At 39.3% G+C, this 21,434-nt stretch overlaps 1 protein-coding gene across 1 annotated transcript in view; it reads right to left on the bottom strand.

Moving 5' to 3' along the window:
* AP4E1 (adaptor related protein complex 4 subunit epsilon 1) overlaps nucleotides 1-21,434 on the bottom strand; it is a 94,017-nt gene that overhangs the window by 7,903 nt on the left and 64,680 nt on the right. The window contains exons 15-17 of the mRNA XM_058294199.2: nucleotides 18,783-18,897; nucleotides 9,295-9,418; nucleotides 1,778-2,036 (exon numbers count right to left, since the gene is read on the bottom strand). Coding sequence (XP_058150182.1) covers nucleotides 1,778-2,036; nucleotides 9,295-9,418; nucleotides 18,783-18,897 — 498 coding nt within the window. The remainder of the gene's footprint in view (nucleotides 1-1,777; nucleotides 2,037-9,294; nucleotides 9,419-18,782; nucleotides 18,898-21,434) is intronic.

The following is a 21,434-nucleotide window of genomic DNA, read 5'->3' on the forward strand; positions in this document are numbered from 1 at the left end:
CAATCTAGAATATCTTTTAAAAATGAAGGTGAAAACAAAAATGAACCTTGATCCTTACAGTGAACTAGATAAAATATTAAAATGGATCATAGCCTTAAGCACAAAAACTAATTACAATGAAATACATCAACAGAACTTCATCCATGTAACTGAGAAGCTTAAACATCAGAAAAATCAGTAGAGAATAGGATTAAAGGAGAAAAGCAGCCATCCAAAAAGAGCCAGGATCCAGAAAGAGCACATCCAGTCAGGCCCAATCCTGTCCGCTTTGCCCTAGTGACAGAGGAAAAGCTGGGGTTGAGGGGTGAAAGGATACATGCTAATTTTACATATCTCTTGCTTCCACCTGTGCTTGATGCCATTATGAAGAACAATACAGTTGAAATCACCTGATCCTCACAGAATTCAGGGTCCCATAAAACAAAGAAATAAACTTTATTTTTTCTTTTTAACTATTCTAGCAATAGCTGGACCAAAGGGGGCCTACCACAAAAAAATCTGATATTATTTATAGTTTGTCACGTCTATGTCCTCCTGAGAAAAAAATAGCTGAAAGTTATGCACTTTGTTGAGAATACCTTTATGCCAACAGTAAGATCCACAGATGAGGGCTCCAGAACCCTTGGTGTAGTCTGACCTTGTTGCAGTCTGACAACTGAAAACTTGCACCATCAGTGCCAGAGCATACGTTGGCACCCTCTCACCTCAGCCTGCCTTAATAATTGAAACACAAGATCAGTCACTTTGCTGCTAAACCTCAACTGTTGACTGAGACAGCATTAAGTTGATTGTTAATACTTTAAGGCTTCTAAGAAAGAACATGAAGTTTGACAGAAACTGGATCTAGGGTTGGTTAAGTCTGGAAAAGAGAGAGAGAAAGAATGTAGCATGGTATACTCTGGTCTGGTGCTGACAGGGATAGAGGAAACATTGCGCTGAGGGAGAAGGAAAGTAAAAGAACTGGTATGACATAAAGCTGAAGGAAATTCATCTCTAATCACAATTTTTCACTGGTTAGGTTCATCAAGCCCACCAAACACAGGATTACATGGCATTCCCAGATGCTCAAAAATAGCACCAGTGCTTCACTCCAACTTTTCATTCTTTTACTATGAAAATAATGTATCAAAATACACAGTTTTGAAAATCATAATCCTAGTATCTTAATACAATTATCATTTTTGTATAATTCCTTACTCAATACACTTTTACCTTCTTAACAGTTGTAAACAGGGTATAAATGAAACTTTATGCTTTTTTTGTTGAATGTATTTTTTCATCTTGCAATGCAGTATTGATCATTTTTAATGACTCAATAATAATCTGAGTGAATATAATTTATGTAAACTTTTCCTGTTAGACATCTAGATTCCTATTTTTGACTTTTAAAAATCACATTTTACAAAGTACTTTTTCCAGAAATATATATTTTCCAATTACTGCTGTTAACAGTATTTCAATCAAGCCCTCTTTCCTTTGAGAACTGTTCTATCCACCCATAGGGGCAAGTGCCCATGGGCATATTGTACTACATTTCCCCCAGGAAAATGAACTGGAGAAAACACCTGAATCAAGCTGGACCAATTAAATTTTCTCTTTCAGCAATGTAGAAAGTATATTGCTGGTGGCTCTTGAGCTAGGAGGTGATAGATAGCAAGAGCAAAGGAAGTCGATTACCACCAGAAGTACAGATGATAGCCAGCAATTTGTATAGAGCCAGTTTTTTGGTAAAAAACAGGGGACAAAGACACTAAAATAAATGTAACTGATTACTTACCAAATTGATCATACTTTCTGATCCTAGTCCAACAAATAACGATGATGCCAGCAGCTGCTTTTCTTTCTCTTCTTTAGACTGCACGAGGCCCTGGGATTTTTCCTTTTTTGTTACAGTTTGATCTATATTTTCCATTATTACATTCTCTTGAGGAATAGGCTGAGCTTCAGTTTCATCACCCATTTTGCTTTCCTTCTTGGGAAGATAGCCTTCTTTTCCCCACAATTTCTTTATACCTTCTAGCTTCAAACTATTTGTCCTAACAAAATTGATGATGAAATCAGGTCAATTTAAACCTAAATAACACCTTTCTTGAGGCATTTTCCAAAACACATCTTTTTAGAAACTTTTAGAAACAGCTTTCTTATTATACTCTACATGCCAGAAGTAAAACCCAGAACTCAAGATTTTCTTTTTGTTACAATCAATCTCCCCCAGCTTTCCCATTCACAGGACTTAAGGCAACAGTATTGAAGATTGAGTAAAAATTTCAGATCATTTAATTTTTACTTAATTGTTTGAATAACTTATACAAAAATAAAACTACTATAAATCAGTTCCTTTCCCTACTGGCTTTTCAAAAATACCTTATCTTTAATTCTTATGGGTTAAAGATCAAAAATGACTCTTGAGTTTCTTAGTTATAATCACCCAACAAAGGATTAAAACAACACAAATTCACTAAACATCCTGTTGAAAACAAAAAAAAAATCTTTCAAATGTTTTCTTATCTTTAAATTTACTTTTAATCTGAAAGGTTTTATAATATGATCATTAGCTACAGCTCCCCAAATATTATGGATTTTTTTTTAAGATTTATTTTTTTTCTTATTTATTTCTCTCCCCTTTCCCCCCCCGTTGTCTGCTCTCTGTGTCCACTCACTGTGTGTTCTTCTGTGACCGCTTCTATCCTTATCAGCGGCACCAGAAATCTGTGTTTCTTTTTTGTTCTGCCATCTTGCTGCATCAGTTCTCTGTGTGTGCAGTACCATTTCCTGGGCAGGCTGTACTTTCTTTCGCACTGGGCGGCTCTCATTATAGGGTGAACTCCTTGTGCATGGGGCTTCCCTACGCAGGGGACACCCCTGCGTGGGGGACACCCCTGCATGCATGGCACTCTTTGTGCGCATCAGCACTGCACTTGGACCAGCTCCACACGGGTCAAGGAGGCCCGGGGTTTGAACTGTGGACCTCCCACGTGGTAGGTGAACGCCCTATCCCTTGGGCCAAGTCCACTTCCCTGGATCTATTTTTATGAAAAGTGAAATGAGGTTTGTTCTATTAAAAAAATACATCATTCAGATTTTAGATAGAAGCATGAAGGTTGGGAATTATTTATATCTTAATTGAAGAAGAATTAAAGCAGTGATAAAGAGCTAGCTGTCCAGCCCAGGAAGCCTATGGCAAGGCATCTAGGCAAAAAGTTCAGGGCTACATTTAGAATTTGGATGCACTGTTGTTCCAAAAGTTACAGCTGTGAATCTGGACTGAATAATACAACCATAAGTGCAGTATGAAACAGCCAAAGATTGCCTCTATTGCTTTCACATTAGAACTATATGTCCTTAGCACTTGGTTCATTTAAATATCCCTGGTATGGTCTAAAATAGGATTGCATGGTATGTGACCAGATCTCAATAAAACTACTTAAGAAATAATTATGCAAGAATAGTCAGAAACAGCAGCTGTGTATAGCAGGAGAAACATACATTAAGAGGTAAAGAATTTCCTTGTTTTTTATTATTGAATCAATGAAAATGCTCTAATAATGAAGTGATGAAAGTACAACTATGTGGTTATATCAAATACCACTGATTGTACACTTTGGATGAATTGCATGCTTTAAAAATCAATAAAATTGATTTTTTAAAAATTTGTACTACAAGAAAGGTAGATGGTCAAATGAATCTAAAAAGAAGACTCAGAAATTCTGAGTCATACTGATTTTTATTCCCATCTAAATTGCTGAATACGGAATTACGACCAACTTGATTTTCTATACTATGCCAGAAACAAAAATCAGGTAGTCTTCATACTAAGTGAAGAACTAAAGCAGTTAAGTACTAAAGTCGCTGAGGAGGGAAGAAGACTTGGCCCAGTGGTTAGGGCGTTCACCTTCCACATGGGAGGTCCGCAGTTCAAACCCCGGGCCACCTTGACCCGTGTGGAGCTGGTCCACACGCAGTGCGATTCACGCAAGGAGTGTTGTGCCACGCAGGGGTGTCCCCCGCGTAGGGAAGCCCCACGCACAAGGAGTGCGCTCCGTAAGGAGAGCCGCCCAGCATGAAAGAAAGTGCAGGCTGCCCAGGAATGGCGCCGCACGGAGAGCTGACACAGCAAGATGACACAACAAAAGAAACACAGATTCCTGTGCCGCTGACAACAACAGAAGCGGACAAAGAACACACAGCAAATAGACACAGAGAACAGACAACTGGGGTGGGGGAGGGAAGGGGAGAGAAATAAATAAATAAATCTTTAAAAAAATAAAAATAAAATAATAAAGTCACTGAGGAAAAAGCATGATGTTAATAAAGAATGCCCTATAAAGAGTTGGTCTATTCTCCCTCAATGATTTTTACTGCTGAGTGTTCCTTTACAAATATCTTTATTTTGTCCCTTCTTTCAAGAAAATACATTAAAAAAAATTTTTTTTTAATCTTAACTGTTACGTAACAAAACTCATAGAAGAAAAGTAGTTGTCCTTGCCTTAAGTGGATCTATAAGTGGTCACAGGGATCATTAAAATGACCTCCAGCATCTTCAGGATGCTTAAAAGCAGGTACTCTAGGGATTCATGAATGGCCACAGGATTACAGTGTCTCTGTACTCCCTTTAACATAAAATGCATCCTTTATTGTTTTTAAAAGAAACAAATCCCCAAGTTTTACTAATAAAAGAGTCAAGTGTTAGTTTAACAACAACAAAAAGACAGGTATGGTAAACCAGGTATAATGCAATACCCAGATCCCACTTCAAGGAAGGACTTCTTGCCCTAACTATGGGGAGTGCTATCAGCAGACAGGCTTCTACCTTTGGTACCTTCATACTTCAGGGGCTGAGTATGAAGTATGGAATTTGAATCGAAGGGAGCAGCCTCAGCTGAGATCATTTCCCTTCCTGGGATGGCCGATGACCAGAGATTGATGAACAGAAGAATAAAGTCCTGGCCACCCAGTTTGGACCAACTCAGGACAATTCTGAAGGGTCATTTTTTGTTCCAGAGCTCCCTTAAGGTCGGCAGAAGCTATCAGAAAGATTTTACTGCATCTTGACTTCTCCTGCCCAAACCCATTTCCTTTCACTTCCTTCCATAGGTGCTGATCCCAAGGGCACTACTGGATGCTAAACTCCATCTCAGAATGTGCTCCCCAGGAAAGCCAACACACAAAAAAAGGTACAAAAAAAAAAAGGGGGTGGGGGGAGGGAGTAGGGCAAGCAGGGGAGCCTAAAGGGGCAAGATAATTCTCTGGTTTATTTCATCTGCATATACGCCAATCACCAATGTAAGTTTCCCTGTCACATATCACATCTAGATTGTCTAAAAAGGGAAATACATGAGAGAGCAATATGAGAACATTTCATACGAAAGATATAACTCCTTAGGATATGAACTGCATCTTTAACAAGTTTTAACATGAGTCATCTTTGTCTGGATTTTAACACTATTACGTGACATGTGGTTTTATATGGTATACACCTTTATATTGTTTTTAACCAGACGATTCAAATGCGGATATAAAGTCTTACCAAGTAACTTTCAGAAGAGTAGGGGTACCCCTTAACTCAGCTCTAGGAATTCCCATTTGAGGTAGGCGCTGCCTAATGCAAGAGCTTATAGGTAAGTTCTAAACCAAGCTCGCTACTACTTGATTCTCAGTTTGCCAGTGACTGCAGGAGAGCTGTCTTTCCTCTAAAGCTGATTCACCTTGCTATTTACCACAGGTTCCTCATCTAAACTAATGCGTGCACTGTGGTCCTCTTTGGAAAGAAAGTTCAAATCATCCCTCATGTTTCATTTCACAAAAATATAATGTGATAATTTCTTAGTAGCTTTGCCAAATGCCATTTCCTTGAGGGAAGTATATGTATATGTATAGTATTTACAGAGCCTGGCTACTTCCCCCAGACCCTAGCTCAGTACTTAAAAAGAGCACATGTACTCATCTGTTGTGCATGTAAAAGGGATTGTTTAAGTTTCTCCCTGGACCTGCCCCTGCATGCATTGTAGCTGTGGCTGCCGAATCCCAGCTGTAGAGTGGATGACAGAGCAGAAGAGGCACCATCTACAGAGTGCTCTCAGACGGTGAGCCCCCAGAATGCTGGAAGCCTCTGAGCCCCGGCCCCACCCAGGCTCCAAGCTCTCTTCCCCAATCCCCACCCCCAGTGGTGGGCCTTGTTAGTCTGCCCTAAGTGCGGGAGGGGCTCTGGAATGAGGCTCTGTTATGAGGTGCAGTGGGAGGTGATTCTTGATTTAGCTAATGCTAACTGAGGAGACCCATGGTGAGGGCAGGAACCTTGGTAGACATTCACCTAGTGCAGTGCACACAGGACTTAGGGTATGGAGCTTCCCTAGTCCTGTCTGCCAGGGTCTCCTACCCCTCCAGGCCTTGGGTGCAGTGTGGCATCTTTCTAGCCAGACAGGACAGTCTCAGGTGACTTCACACTAGACCAGCTTATGGGCCCAGAAGACAGGAGGCATGGGAGCATTTTGCTGGCTCCTGCCTTGCTGTGCCAGGCCCCGGAGCTATCTGGAAGATACACCCGTGGTGCAGCTCAGAGAATTGGGAATGGCAGCAGTTAGGGAGGTCGTGCCAAGCAAGCAGGATTCTGTCAGAGCTCACAGGGATGTGTGCAGATGGTTCTACAGAAACAAGAGCACTGGGATGGGTGGTTAAGTGGATGGTTATTTGATGGATGGACAGACAGGTGAATGGGTATATGGACAGGTGGATGGACTGGATTTCCTCATAAGGAGCTGGGAAGACAATCTTGCAGAGAAAGCCTGAGTAGTTTAGATACTTTTGTATCACCTTTCAAGACCAGCAGTCATGGTATTTTGAGCTGTACAGTTGGTGTGGCCTGTGATTTGGAAAGGCCTGGGTTTTTCCCACCAGGAGCCAGCACCCAGTGCCTGGGACCTGGCTTAGGACAGGTTGGACAGCGGCCCCTGCCCCCTTTTCTCTCTGTCTCCGGGGGGAGCTCCCCGCCACTCAAGTCTTCACAGTGGCTTTTACCCCACAGTTCAAAGGCCTGGGAGTGCAGTCACCTTAACCCTAAGCCAGTGGCTTATTATCAGTTGACGGTGGCCCCTGCTTGTACTTTCAGAAATGTCTTCTGATGGGGAAGACTATGAAGGTTTTCCAGTGCAGAATGTTAGCACATGAAGACACAATCCTGTGCTCAACCAGCAAACCTCGCGCAAGTTGGGAAGATCCAAAAGTTGGAGCCAGCAAGGCTGAGCAGCAAACACTCATTGGTAAGAAATGTTAGCAAAGATAGTTTTGAACCAAAAAGCCTAAGAATACTAAAGATGACAGAAGTACAGTGAAGAAAAAAAAAGAAATTCGGGAGCCACCACCTCAATTTTAATAGGACAGTAACTTTGCAGTAAGGCATCTGTGTTCCATGCCCAGTTGACCAGCAGGCCAGCACTGGGAGTCCCTGCCTAGTGGCTTCTACGCACTTTCACAGCAGATGTGGCTGCTGGCTGTGACCCATGTCTCCAGAACCATCTGTATGAGGTATGTGCCCAGCAGTGGGGGACACACCCAGTCAGCAGCAGGCCCAGGTGAAGACCAGAACATGCTCTGTCCCTGCCTGCCCTCTGCAAAGGGAATCACGGTTTTGCACTAGGTGGCTTCATACTTCTCAGTCTTTCTCATCAGGGTTGTTGCCTTTGAGGCATCCTGCTGACGACAGTGATCTCTCGGTTAAGTGGTGTCTGGGAGATGCTCAGAATCCAAGATTTTAAACCATATTTTTTAGCATTTGGACTATATTTTTTCTTTTCAAGGGGGAAAAATCTAGATGATTTTAAAGATATTTCAAGTACTATGGATGAGCTTGAACAATTAGCACTTAGAATATAGGCTTCATAGTTGAAATTTTAGAAGGCGTGTTTTAAGCACAGGGTATCAAAGTGAATTGTTTAATGTGCTTCTCTTCAAGGAAAGCATTTCTTTCTTTTGGCAAACCCTGATAATAAACTGATTTTGAAACAAAAGTTTCTCACTGGGTTTGGAGACTTCCTGTTTCTCCTTCCTTTGTCTCTCTATCCGTTTAGGGCACTTAATTGCCATCACCTCCACCATCGCATGCTCTCAAATTCTATCTGCTGCTCTATTTGGAATATTAAAATTAAGAAAGAAATTAAAGATACCAACAGAATAGAAAAAAAATAAAAGGATAAGAGAGAATATGAACTTATGCCATATGACTCGGCTGATCACTCTACAGTCCTCAATCTGTGTCATTCTTCTGATAAATCTTTCTTATAGTCATCTCACTGGAAGACTGACAACCATAGGGATGAACATATAATAAGGTGAATGACTTCTTAACAGACATACAAGAAATCAAAATTCAAATTAATCCTTCAAAGTTGTCACCTTTGGGAGTTTATGACATTTATTCCAACAACGCTGCCATTACTTATAACATTTTTGAACTCTTTTAAAAGAAGCCTCCTTCAAAGACAAGAAAGCCATTTTCGTTATTTTATTGTCACTTCAGGATTTTGACCAAAATTATCCAGACTGATCACTAATTTTCTTTGGTAAAAGCTTGTGGATGATGATGATAATGTTGATGATGACAACTTTATTAATAATAGCAGCTACCATTTATCAATCACATACTATATACTCAATGATACTAAGCACTTCATATACATTATCTCATTTTATTAATTTGTTTCCAAAAACAAAACCTACTTTATCAAAGGATGAAAATTTGGCTCCATGTAAGACAGATAAATAAATCAGTGATTTTCAAGGAGGTTGGAAAGAAGTTCTGAAAACATTTTGAGCAACCTATACAGCCTACTCCTTAGGGAAGAACAATACTTATCTGATATATGAGTTCAATATGCTTGTTTAAAAATAAAAATAAAAAATGTGTTGCTACATATTGCTAAATAAAAAACACATTATCACTATATGTAAAGCTTGTACATATCCTATGCTGTCATGGAAGATAGGCTCTCAAAAATTATAAGGGTATACTGTATAATATCAACACCTTGAAAATATAAATAGAAAACAAATTATAAAATTGACCCACACGGATTTAGCTTTCAGGAATCCCTCCAAGCCATTATATTAAAACACACTGTCATAAATGTACCCTTTCCTTTGAAAAGTATTTGAAGGCCACTGAAATAAAAAACTTCTTGGAAGTCACCCTAAAACAAGCAAAGAACAATAATGAAGATGATACAAAACAGAAGGCAAATGGAGTGATAAAAGACAATTAAGTACTCACATACTCGCAATTTAAATAAGAAAGGAACTTACTCTTTTAGCCCTGTCTCAGCACTATTCCCAGATATATCTGAACCAAGAGAAATGCCAGCAGGAGACTGTCGTCCAGTGAAACCAGATGAAAAAAAGGAGAGTCCATACGGTTCAAAATTGAGAACTAGAATTTTAAAACAATAACAGAGGTTCGTATTTAAAACAAAGCAAAAATGTTTATGAAAGAAAAGCAAAACTTTTTAAAGTTGCTATTCACCACTGAGCTGGACTCCAGTAACAATTTTTAAACTGAAAGGGACTTTGAAGATACTCTAAACAAATATCAGTAATAATAACAAAGCAGCTCTCTATTTATTGTCTACCACAAATCTTCATAATCTTAGGTGATCAAAGAAAAACTGTCCTTCATTTTTATCACCTTTAAAAGCTAAAAAAAGAGTATATGATTAGGAAATAGAACTTATAAACAAAGTCTACTGCAAAGTTGTTGATCTCATGCAAAAATGTCTGAGGAGCTCTGAATGAAGAGATGCCCATGGTTTTGCTTAAAATGCTTAGGCACATTTTTGCAACTAATGGACTAATGAAGCCCTTAATGTGAAATCTTCCTTAATGACAAAGAAAAAGGTTTACTCAGGGTCAGATTTCTTTGAATCTGTATAACCCAAATGAATTAAACCAGAACCTTGAAAATTTATATTTATATTGTTATTGTGGTAGAGCAGATGCCTACCCCCAAAATCCATTCCCCCTTTCTAAGTAATAGAATCTTTAGGTAGGTTCAGGGCCACATATAGAAGAGCTACATTTCCAGACTCCTTTGCCTTGTGATGAATTTTGGCCAATGAAATTATGTACAAATTATGCAGAAAGTGTATAACTTCTGGGAGAAGTCTTTCTGGAAGGCAAAGCTTCTTTCTTCTCTTCCTCCTTCTTTCTTATTGGCTAGATGGAGTACAAGCAGCCATCTTGGGACATGAATTGGCACCCCAAAGACGCCAGAACACTTGAGATATGGAGCCTAGGTTTTTGATAATCATAAAGTCATCACCAACCATAATCTTCCAACACCTCTGGATTTCTCTAATGAGAGAGTAATAACATTCTACCTTGTCTAAAGCACTACTTTGTTCATTTTCTAATATGCTGCTAAACCTACTCCTGACACATTCTTCTTTTTGGACTGTGCAGATTATAACACAAAGGATCTTCTTAAATCATAAAAAATATCTTATAAAATATAAATGTGAACTGGATTATAATCCTCATTTGACAGATGAGAAACCTGGTAGAGTTTGCCACAACTTATCTACCATTACAAAGACAGGAAATGGTAGAGTAAGATACAAAAACAGATTGGTTCCAGAGCTGTACTCTCATCTATCATATTCTACTGCCTTCCCCAAACGATACAGCACCTAATCCAAAGAGTACTAGCACATGCTTGTTTGTTAACTGCATGAATGACAAAAGAAGAGGAATCAAATTGCAGCAGAAAAAAATAATGGGCTAATAATCAGGAGAACTGAGTTCTTGATGCAGGTGTGCTGTTAATGAGGTACATGAACTAGACCAGGGGTTCTTAACCAGGGGTCCATGGACCAAAGATTTCAGGGGGTCTGAGAGCTTGAATTGAAAAAAATCAACTTATATTTATTTTCTCTGACATCTAACTGAAATCTAGCATTTCCTTCACTTATGAATGTATGCAATAAATTAATAAGTATTCTTTTCATATCACATTACGGTTGTTACATATCTCGAAAAGTTGCTTACACTCATCCATACTTCAAAATTACAGTAGTTGTTAGACCCAATGCTAGTTAAATGTCATAAAACTATCTGCCACTACATTCTAAGAAGGAGTCTGTGGTTTTCACCTGACTAGCAAAGGAGTCCGTGGAATAAAAAAGGTTAAAGGTAGGGAAGCAGACTTGGCCCAGTGGATAGGGCGTCTGTCTACCACATGGGAGGTCTGCAGTTCAAACCCCAGGCCTCCTTGACCCGTGTGGAGCTGGCCCACGTGCAGTGCTGATGCACACAAGGAGTGCCCTGCCAGGCAGGAGTGTCCCCACATAGGGGAGCCCCACGCGCAAGGAGTGCACCCTGTAAGGAGAGCCGCCCAGCGCAAAAGAAATTTCAGCTTGCCCAGGAATGGTGCCACACACACGGAGAGCTGACACAACAAGATGACGCAACAAAAAGAAACAGATTCCCGTGCCGCTGACAACAACAGAAGCGGACAAAGAACACACACACAGCAAATGGACACAGAGAACAAACAATGGGGGCGGGGGGGGGGGGGAGAAATAAATACAATAAATCTTTAAAGAAAAAAAAGGTTAAAGGTTAAGAACCCCTGAACAAGACCTTAATTTCTTTATCTATAAAGCGAAGAGTCTGGCCTAGATCAGTAGTTTCCAAACGCTCATTTGATGACCAGAACTAGATTAGTAGTTTCCAAGTACTCATCTGATGACCAGGATTAGGCTAACGTCATGGACTTTCCCAAGGACCCTGTTATACATATGGCCAAGCTTTCAGATATTCAAACAGACATCCGAATAGGGCTCAAAAATCTGTATAGTTTAAGGTTCCTCAAAAAATTAAACCCTTTTTTTGGTGATCTATGTATCTTTAAAAAAAAAAAATTGGATCGGGCAACTCCCAAGATCTATATTCCCAGGCATATATATATATAACTCTCAGTTTTCAGTTGATACTTCCCCTTTAATTATACAGAATTTCCTTTAATAAAATAGCTTATCATTAGATTGGAAAAAAAAAATTAAACCTTGAATTACCATATGACACAGCAATTCCACTCCTATACCCCAAAAAACTGAAAAACAAACAAAAAACACCTCAAACCAACTACATGTACATACATGATCAAAAGAGTACTATTCTTAATTACCAAAAGATAGACGATACCCACATGTCCATTAATGGATGAATGGAGAAAATGTGGTATTATCTATACAGTGGAATATTATTTAGCTACAAAAAGAAATGAAGTACTGATACATGTTATAACATGGGTGAACCTCAAAATCATTATGCTAAACGAAATTAGTCAGACACAAAAGGTCAATATTGTATGGTTACATTTATATAAAATATCCAGAATGGGTATATATATAAAGACAGAACACAGACTGGTGGTTGTCAGGGATATGGCGGTAGGGGGAATGGGGAACAAGTGCTTAACGGGTACAGGGTTTCATTTTGGGGTGATGAAAATATTTTGGAACTAGAGATGGTGGTTGCACAACACTGTGAATGTACTAAATGTCACTGAATTATACAATTTGGTTAATTATATGCTAGGTAAGTTTTAATTTTTTAAAAAAATCAATCATTTTTAAAAAGCTCTCTTTGTGATTCTGATTCGTAATTATGTTTGGAAATCACTTGTCTAAATATCTCGGGTCCTTTTAAGCTAGAATATTCTCTCATTTTAAGGTTTTCAGTCATCTAGTTTAGACTTCTGGCCAATACTGGCCCCTCTTTAATAGCATCTGTGACAGAGAGCATCCAGCCTCTGCATTAACACTTCCAACAACAGTTAATAGCTCAAGAAATGCTTCCTTTGCACAAAAATAAAGAGTTTAAGTCAAAGAAGAAAATGAAGCTAAAAATTAGAGGTAAGGAGTTTTGAGAGTAGATAGGAAAAGTCTAGACATGGGAGAAGACAATACATGAAGAGTAAATAGATGAAACTATAATTCTAAAACATAAGAATACATTTATGTAATCAAAATATCTTTTTAAAAAATTTTAAAGTATATTTTAAAAAATAAATCAAAAGAATTAAAGATTATCATCTAAGAAGGTCTAGAAAGGCTCATGGATGAGAATGAAGTTCAAATCATATTTCCAATCTTTAGTGAAAATCTCCCAAGATCGATAACCATGATGAATTACTAGAAGGACCAGAGATTTTGAATAGTTAACCAAGTGTGCAAGAACTCCTTCATATGCATGTGTGGAATGGCAGGAAAATAAGGGTATGCAGAAAGAATCAGAGTAAGGAAGGAAATAGCTGAATTCCAACTTAATGTGTATGTAGAAGTAAGTCAGATAAAAAATGAGGGGAAAAGGCAATTCACGCAGAAGAAATATGAGCAATGGCAAGGAAGCAAAGAACAGCATATTGGCTATAGAGAACTACAGCAGTTTAGATGAGAAATGATGGAAAAAGATACATGAAAAATTATGCAGCGTCTTAGGCTTTAGTTCTATAGGCAATGATAGGTCTTTGGGAGGCTTTAAGGAGAGGAGAGAATCTCTGTTTTAGATAGGCCATTTAGGTGGCAATACAGAGGATAAATCTGAGAAGATAAGAATGGAGGCAATGAGACTCCTTGGAGTTGGGCGTTATTGAAGTAATCTAGGTGAGAGATAGTAAAGTATAAACTATACTGGGCATAAGTGATTACTTTAATATTTAACCTGTATGCATTGTTCCTGATTTTAGAGGCCTTGATTATATACACATTCCTTTATCTTACCCTTATGCTGTAGTTCTTTTATACTTTGTTCATTTGCCTATACTTCTCTGACCATGCCAAACTGTTATTTTTTTTTTTTTTGAGAGACAGAAAGACAGACAAACACTAACAACCCAACTTGACCTGGTTTTCCAAAAGCAGTAGTTCTATAGAAGACAGATTATACTTTTGTTTCCCCTTACTATTTCTGGTGTTACCCAACATTGGGGCTATAACATATCTGAATAATGTTTGAAAGGAATAATCCAGTTTCCTAAATATTCTTCTTCAGTGCTGTGGTGGCTTGGAGATATGACCCCCTGAAAAACAAGTTCTTAATTCATTCCTGTAGGTGTGACCTCATTGTAAATAGGATCTTTTGATGAGGTTACATCAATTAAGGTGTGGCCCAAAAGAATCAGGATGAGTCTTATTTCCATCACTAGAGGCCTTTTAGAGAAGACAAAGCCATGGGGAACAGCCAGAACCTAGAAGTCAATGGAACTCAGAAGAGGAAAGAAAAGAGGTCATCATGTGCATTGCCAGGAATAAGCCAGCCTTCTAGTTTCTGAAACTGCAAGCCAATAAATCCCATTGTTTAAGTCAATCCATCTTATGGTATTTGTTTTAGCAGGTAGGAAACTAAAACAAGTGGGAAAAGGTAATAGTTTGTTCCCCTCCACTCCATCTATTCTGCCAATTCTTAGTATCTTATCATATTTTCTTGAAGTGTATCCTTCATTTGGCATTTGGATAGAAAATTTGGCATTTTTCTATCCAAGAATGCTATTACCACTTATAAAACTATCCTCTGCAAATGATTTATAAATAAGATCAGATTTAACTACTATCCCCTGCAAATGATCTATAAATAAGATCAGTGTAAGAACTGATCAATACTTGAAGGATTTCAGAATTAACACCTTTTTAGGCAGAAAATGCCAATTTCTCCCATTCTTATTTTCTGTCTTATAGGCAGTCCTGTTTCCAAGTTAAATAATTTCATAATTTATTCCACAAGTATTTATTGAACACTTTCTATATCCTGTCTCATAGCCAATTTCCCTTTCCATGATAAAACAGACATTCTAATCCTATTAAATCTCAATCTTACTTTAAAAATCTTTAGAAAAATAGATTTGGGAAGTGAGGGGGAAGAGCCAAATTTGAAAGCTTAATCCTATTTAAATGATGGTTCTACAATTAAAAACAACAGCTTGGGGGGTACTGGGCTCCTGGCCAGGGGCGGCTCTGTCATGGTTCCTAAGGGAGCAGCGGCAGTCCCCCAGGTGCAACGGTAAGGACCAGGAAGGAATGAGGGTCCAACAGTGAGCCCCTGATACTAATGACTAAGCTTGTGAGCCTATACACCTGAAGTAAGAACAAGGCCTAGAGCAGCACTGTGCCTAAGAGTTCCCTCCTGACAGCCTCCGTGTTACTCAAATGTGGCCAGTCTCAAAGCCAAACTCAGCATGTAAATGCAATGCCTTCCCCCTAGCGTGGGACATGACACCCGGAGATGAGCCTCCCTGGCACCGAGGGATCACTACCAAGTACCAGCTGATGACGTAACTACAAAATAACCTTGAATTAAAGGTTCAATGCGGACCAGCAGAATATCCTTGTCTACATATAATAACAGGAGTTAAAAATGCTGTTTGATCTAAAGTAAGGGGGAAATGGAAAGGACAAATGAGTTCATATGGCTATGAGTCTCTAAAAAAGAGTCTGGAGGTTGTCAGAAGGATTGCCCTTATGCACACCTGAGCAGAGTCTCAGAGACAGATAAAGTAGATACAACCCCAGGTATTGGTCCTTTTGAGGGCTAAAGAGTCTCACAGTTTCTATGGTCATGGCAGATGGAGTTCACTGCCATGTCAGTTGGCCCTTCTTTGGAGCTGGTGTTTCTGCGTGATGGAGTTGGACTCAGATGGGATCTCTTTTCACAAGCCTTTCATGCTACTTTACTGGAATTGTAGTTGGTGCTGGGGTTTAAGATATATCTAGGGGATTTGAATCTCTGGACTGACAATATGATAGCCAGGCCCTGAGCCTCAACAGACTTCAACTCCTACAGTCTGATTTATTGGACTTACCCCACTCAGCTAACACGGAGTTGAAGAATGTCAACCACCACACCATGGAGCCTACAGTGCCTACAACTGAAAGCAGGAGGTTTGCATCCAGTATCCATGTGGAATCTAAGCCCCCTCTTGACATAGATGTGGAATGGACACAACCAAGCCAAGGTCCACAGGAAGGAGGAATACAGTAAGGATTAGAGTGGACTTAATGATATCCTATTCATGAACTATTGTGGTTAATAATCGAGCAAATGTGGCATTGGTGTGGAAAAAGTGGCCATGGTGGCTGCTGGGTGTGGGGAATGGGAGGAAGAGACAAGATGTGGAGGCATTTTCGGGACTTGGAGTTGTCCTGGGTGATGCTCCAGGGACAATTGTCGGACATTGTATGTCCTCCCATGGCCCACTGGATGGAACGTGGGAGAGTATGGGCTATGGTATGGACCACAGGCCATGGGGTGCAGCGATGCCCAGAGATGTACTCACCAGATGCAATGGATGTGTCATGATGATGGGGGAGAGTGTTACTGTGGGGGGAGTGGTGGGGTGGGGGCGGTGGGGGTGAAGGGGGACCTCATATTTTTTGAATGTAGTATTTTTTTAAAAATGAATAAATTGAGTAGAATTTGGGGGAAAAAAAATGATGGTTCTATGGAACAAAATGTACTTGACAGAGAAATACATCAGCTTTGTAAATTCCAGGGTTATTTGACTTATTCTAAGGAAGCGGATTTGGCTCAAGTGATAAACAGTCCACCTACTATATAGGAGGTCCAGGGTTCAAATCCAGGGCCTCCCAACCTGTGTGGTGAGCTGGCCCACACTCAGTGCTGATGCACACAAAGAGTGCCGTGTCACACAGGGGTGTCCCCCGCATAGGGGAGCCCCACGCACAAGGAGTGCACCCCATGTGAAAGAAGCGCAGCCTGTCCAGGAGTGGCACCACACACACAGAAAGCTGAGGCAGCAAGATGATGCAACAAAAAGAGACACAGATTCCCAGTGCCACCTGACAAGAATGCAAGCGGACACAGAAGAAAACACAGTGAATGGACACAGAGAGCAGACAACAAGGGCATGGGGTAGGGGGAAGAGGAAATAAATAAATAATAAATCTTCGAGAAAAAAAAAAAGAAAGAAATTAATTGGGCAGTGCCAAGAATTAGGCTCTCCCCTTACCTTCCCTACTCTATCTCACCCCTGTTGTGCAGTAGTGGCAACTGCCAGGCCTAATCGTTTGAAAACAAGGAAATATAGCACTTCTCCCACTATCTGTAGAGCTCCAGAAGATTTCCACTCCATGCCCTGGATGTTATAAGGCCTTTCTGTAATATGGTCACAGTTGGGCAACTGTAATTCAGAACTTCAAAACTCCTAACAAATTCTATCAATATATAAGAAGTTAATGGGAGGGAAATGGATTACCCTTTGAAAGAGAATTAAATCTTTAGGCCATTAGATATCACTGTGCTAAAAAATATATCAAAAGCCTCAATAGAGCAAATACTTCTACAAAAAGATAAATTCAAGCATTTATAACTTTTTGGTCTTATTGTATCATCAACCTTTTAAGCATACTCATAACTGAATATACCTAACAGAGAACCTGGAAAATAGTAAGTATTCAATAAAATCTTTAAATGATAAAAAGAGAAAAAAAGACTTTTCAGCACTGAATTGTGTCAAAAAACATTCTGAACTCCTAAGCAGATTATATTCACTGGTCTCTCTCTACTAACATGCATACTTTCCAACCACTATGGAAGTATCTCAATGATTTCCCCTTTACCAAAATCAAGTCTTTCTCCAACAGGCTACATTTCTTAAATATAATGTTATTCTTCCCTTTTTTAAACTGTTCCTAACTTCACTGATCAGATATTTTGTTGGAGAAGGTTACCTCAATATACTTTAAAAATAGTAGACATTTTAAAATTCCTGGCACCACTACCACAATTTATGAAGCAATATACTTGATGGAATGAAAAGAAAAAGACGAGATAAAAGACCTGAGGAATATACATGTAACTGACATTACATACTTTAATCAAGCACTGTAACTTTTTGCAAACTGTGACTATGACAGTCCTGAACAAAAAGGATTTCCTATTTAAGCCACACAAAAAAATTAAGGCATTTTTAACTTTAAAAAATAAAAATAAAGGGGAAACGGACTTGGCCCAGTGGTTAGGGCATCCATCTACCACATGGGAGGTCCGCGGTTCAAACCCCGGACCTCCTTGACCCGTGTGGAGCTGGCCCATGCGCAGTGCTGGTGCGCGCAGGGAGTGCCGCGCCATGCAGGGGTGTCCCCCGCGTAGGGGAGCCCCACGCGCAAGGAGTGCATCCCGTAAGGAGAGCCGCCCAGAGCGAAAGAAAGTGCAGCCTGTCCAGGAATGGCGCCACCCACACTTCCTGTGCCACTGACAACAACAGAAGCGGACAAAGAAATAAGACGCAGCAAATAGACACAGAGAACAGACTACCGGGGATGGGAGGGGAATTAAATAAATAAATCTTTTAAAAAAATAAAATAAAATAGAAAAATAAAAAGTAAACTGCTCAGAGTAAAAATGAAACTCACCAGTCTACAGCGACCAAGGAGTTTTCCTGAAACTTTTCTGCAAATACGTTCTAACTAATATCTGTCAGTCTGCTAGAACAGTGACCAATATGAAAATTCTAACGCCAAGTTCTTTCAAAATTCCAGAATGGCTGTCATTCTATCTATGTATACTGAGTCTATTCAGACCTATGACTTTGGAATGCCACTAGACTAACTTATTTTTTCTGGGTATCTAAAGACCTAGACAGAATATACAGATCACAAGCAGATTTAGAGAGATACAATAAAAAGTAAAAGTCCGTATTTTACTTACATAACTATAACAAAAACTGCAAAAAAACATTATTTCTCTTCAATCTAGCTTGCGCCCCCACAAAAAATTACCCTTGTCCTGAGAAAGCTTTTCCTCCTGGCGTTGGTGGTGTGGTTTGTAAGGTGCTGCTCCCTGATTGAGTCCTTCAGCCACAAAACCATCCAGAAAAGATAAAGAAGCATCTACCTACATTAAAAGGAAGCAAAAATTAGGAATTTTTTACATTAAATAATTTAGCCCATATATATTAAAAAACAAAAAATTTAGGTAAAACATCTCAGAAGCTTCAATTCTGAAAGTGCTACCCAGCTCTAGAATCAAAACCTATCATCAAATTAACCTAGTTAAGAAAAATGTGTCACTTTCAGTTAATTTTATTGCACTATGGAACATATTTTTAAGTATCCAATATTTAAGTTATCATGGTAGGTGCTATGGTTGCGACAAAGAAAGACACAGTTTCTACCAAAAGGGGACTTGTAGTCCAATGGTAGAGACAGACACACTAAGAGGTATAAAGGTCTTTATTAGTTTCTGATTGCTGGGAGCTGAAATCAAGGAGCTAGCAATATTGGTTCCTTCTGGAGGCTCCAGGGGAGAATCTTTCTCTCTCTTCCAGCTTTCACAGGCTGCCAGTATTCTCAGCGGTATTAGTCAGTGTAAGTTACTTCCCTCACCAAAGTCTGTTGCCAAGGTTTGGTGCAAGATAGCTGCCGACATCTGCAAGGGTTCTGGCTGCTTCTTCCTCTTAAGGCTCCATGGTCCCAGCTTTTTCCAATATCAGCTGCAGGCTGGGATAAGTCTCGTCTCTCTACCAGGGCTTGTTTCTCCCTGGGCTCAGCTGCTCTGCTCTCTCCACAAAGGCAGCGGCCAACTATCACATGAACAGCTCATCTCTCTTCCCAGGGCCTCTGCCGTGTCTGATGGAGCCTTCTCTGTTTCCTCACCTGTCTGCTTCTCTGTGTGTTTACTTTTCAAGGCTCCATTAATAGTCCAACTTTCTTCTCTGCCATGTCGAGGAGACATGATTGGGCCTATTGGCAGGCCCAATCAAAGACTTAATCATTATTTAATCAAGTAAAAAATGAAACCTCTGAATCCAATCCAATCTAATATGCCCAGAGGCACAGACTAGTTGACAAATATAATCCAATATCTACGTTTGGAATGCATATACAATATCAAACTGCTACACTGGGCTTGTGGCCACACCACTCCAATCACTGCTGTCATCACTTTCCCTTCCCTCTCCCTTTTTCAGAGACACTTGTGATTACACTGAGCTCACCTGGATATTCCAGGATAATCTCCCTATCACAAGATGTTTAACTTAATTGTACATACAAAGTCCATTTTACCATGTAAGGTAACATATTTATAAGTTCCAGGGATTTGGATGTGAACATCTTTGGGGAGAAATTATTTAATCTAGCAGTATCTTTGATATAATCATGCTGTTCCCTTCTACCTGAAAATGCTTTTTCAAAAATTTATGGAAAATGACTTAATTTCAGCAGAAACAAAGATACAAGAGAATGATTAAGATTCTTTAGATATGGGGCTATGTCATTGTTACCTGTTATTGGAAACAAGGGAGAGTGTAGTTAATCACTAAAGTTATCCCTTCCACACAGTAGGGTTTAGGGGCACAGTGTCTCTATGAACTGAAAAATCCATGTAAAATTTTTTGGCCCTCCCTTCATAACATAGGAGAAGTTTGAATTTTTTCTTCTTCTTTTATGGGGTGTTTACAGTACCTTATTGCAAAATTTGGGTTAAGTATTACACAATATTATACATATATTTTATACATTTTTGAGTTTCTAACTTTTTCTATGTCAGCTGCTAGCCTTTGTGTGTCATCTGCAGTTTCTGCAAAACTCCCCAAAAGTTCCTGTCTAATTTCTTATGCCAGCCTACAATATATGAAACCCCAATGGGGAAGTTGCAATGTGGAAGATGTAACTATAGTTTAAATCTATATATCGTAGATTCATTCATGACTTCCAAGGAATACCTACAAATGCTAAGGCAAGGTCTCTGCCCTTGAGGAGTTACTGAATGAACAAATATTCAAAATGAATAACAACTATGAAAATCTGATTCAGAATTAGTGGGCATACTGCCCATCCTCTCCTCTTTCTCAACTACCTAACACCTAAAACATAGCAATTTCTATTTTCCAAATTTGTGACATCTAACATATAGCAGTTTGAACAAGTCTGATTTTTCTTTGGAAGTTTTCTGATCATACAAATCTGAGGGTGAGAATGGTATGAAGTAAGAGGGAGAAAAGTAACCAAGGATTTGGAGTTGAAAAGGCTTGTGGTTAAAGCAGATGGGGGAAGGAAAAGTGAGTGATCAGGTTCCAAAGTGGTAAAGAATTATTTACTAGATAAATAAAATGGAGGGCCATTTTTTCCCATTCTCACAGAAGACAGAGGAAGAATAAAATGATTTATATTATAGAAGTTCAGAGGAAATCAAATAAATTCCTGAATTATTATATATTAAAAGAGACTGTGAGAGAATATAAATCCCTTTATAGCAGTTCTCCAGAAGAGATACTCTCCCACTATTTAGGATCAGGACTGAATGGAAGTTCTCAAACTTCTCAGATTAATCTGAGAAAAACTCCAACCTTCATTTTAAGTACTACAGAAACAATATATATGTACTTTTTTTTTTTTGGTGGGGGGGGAGGGGATACCAGGGGCCCAGGA

Source organism: Dasypus novemcinctus, chromosome 3, assembly GCF_030445035.2.
Source record: "Dasypus novemcinctus isolate mDasNov1 chromosome 3, mDasNov1.1.hap2, whole genome shotgun sequence".
Lineage (NCBI taxonomy): Eukaryota > Metazoa > Chordata > Mammalia > Cingulata > Dasypodidae > Dasypus > Dasypus novemcinctus.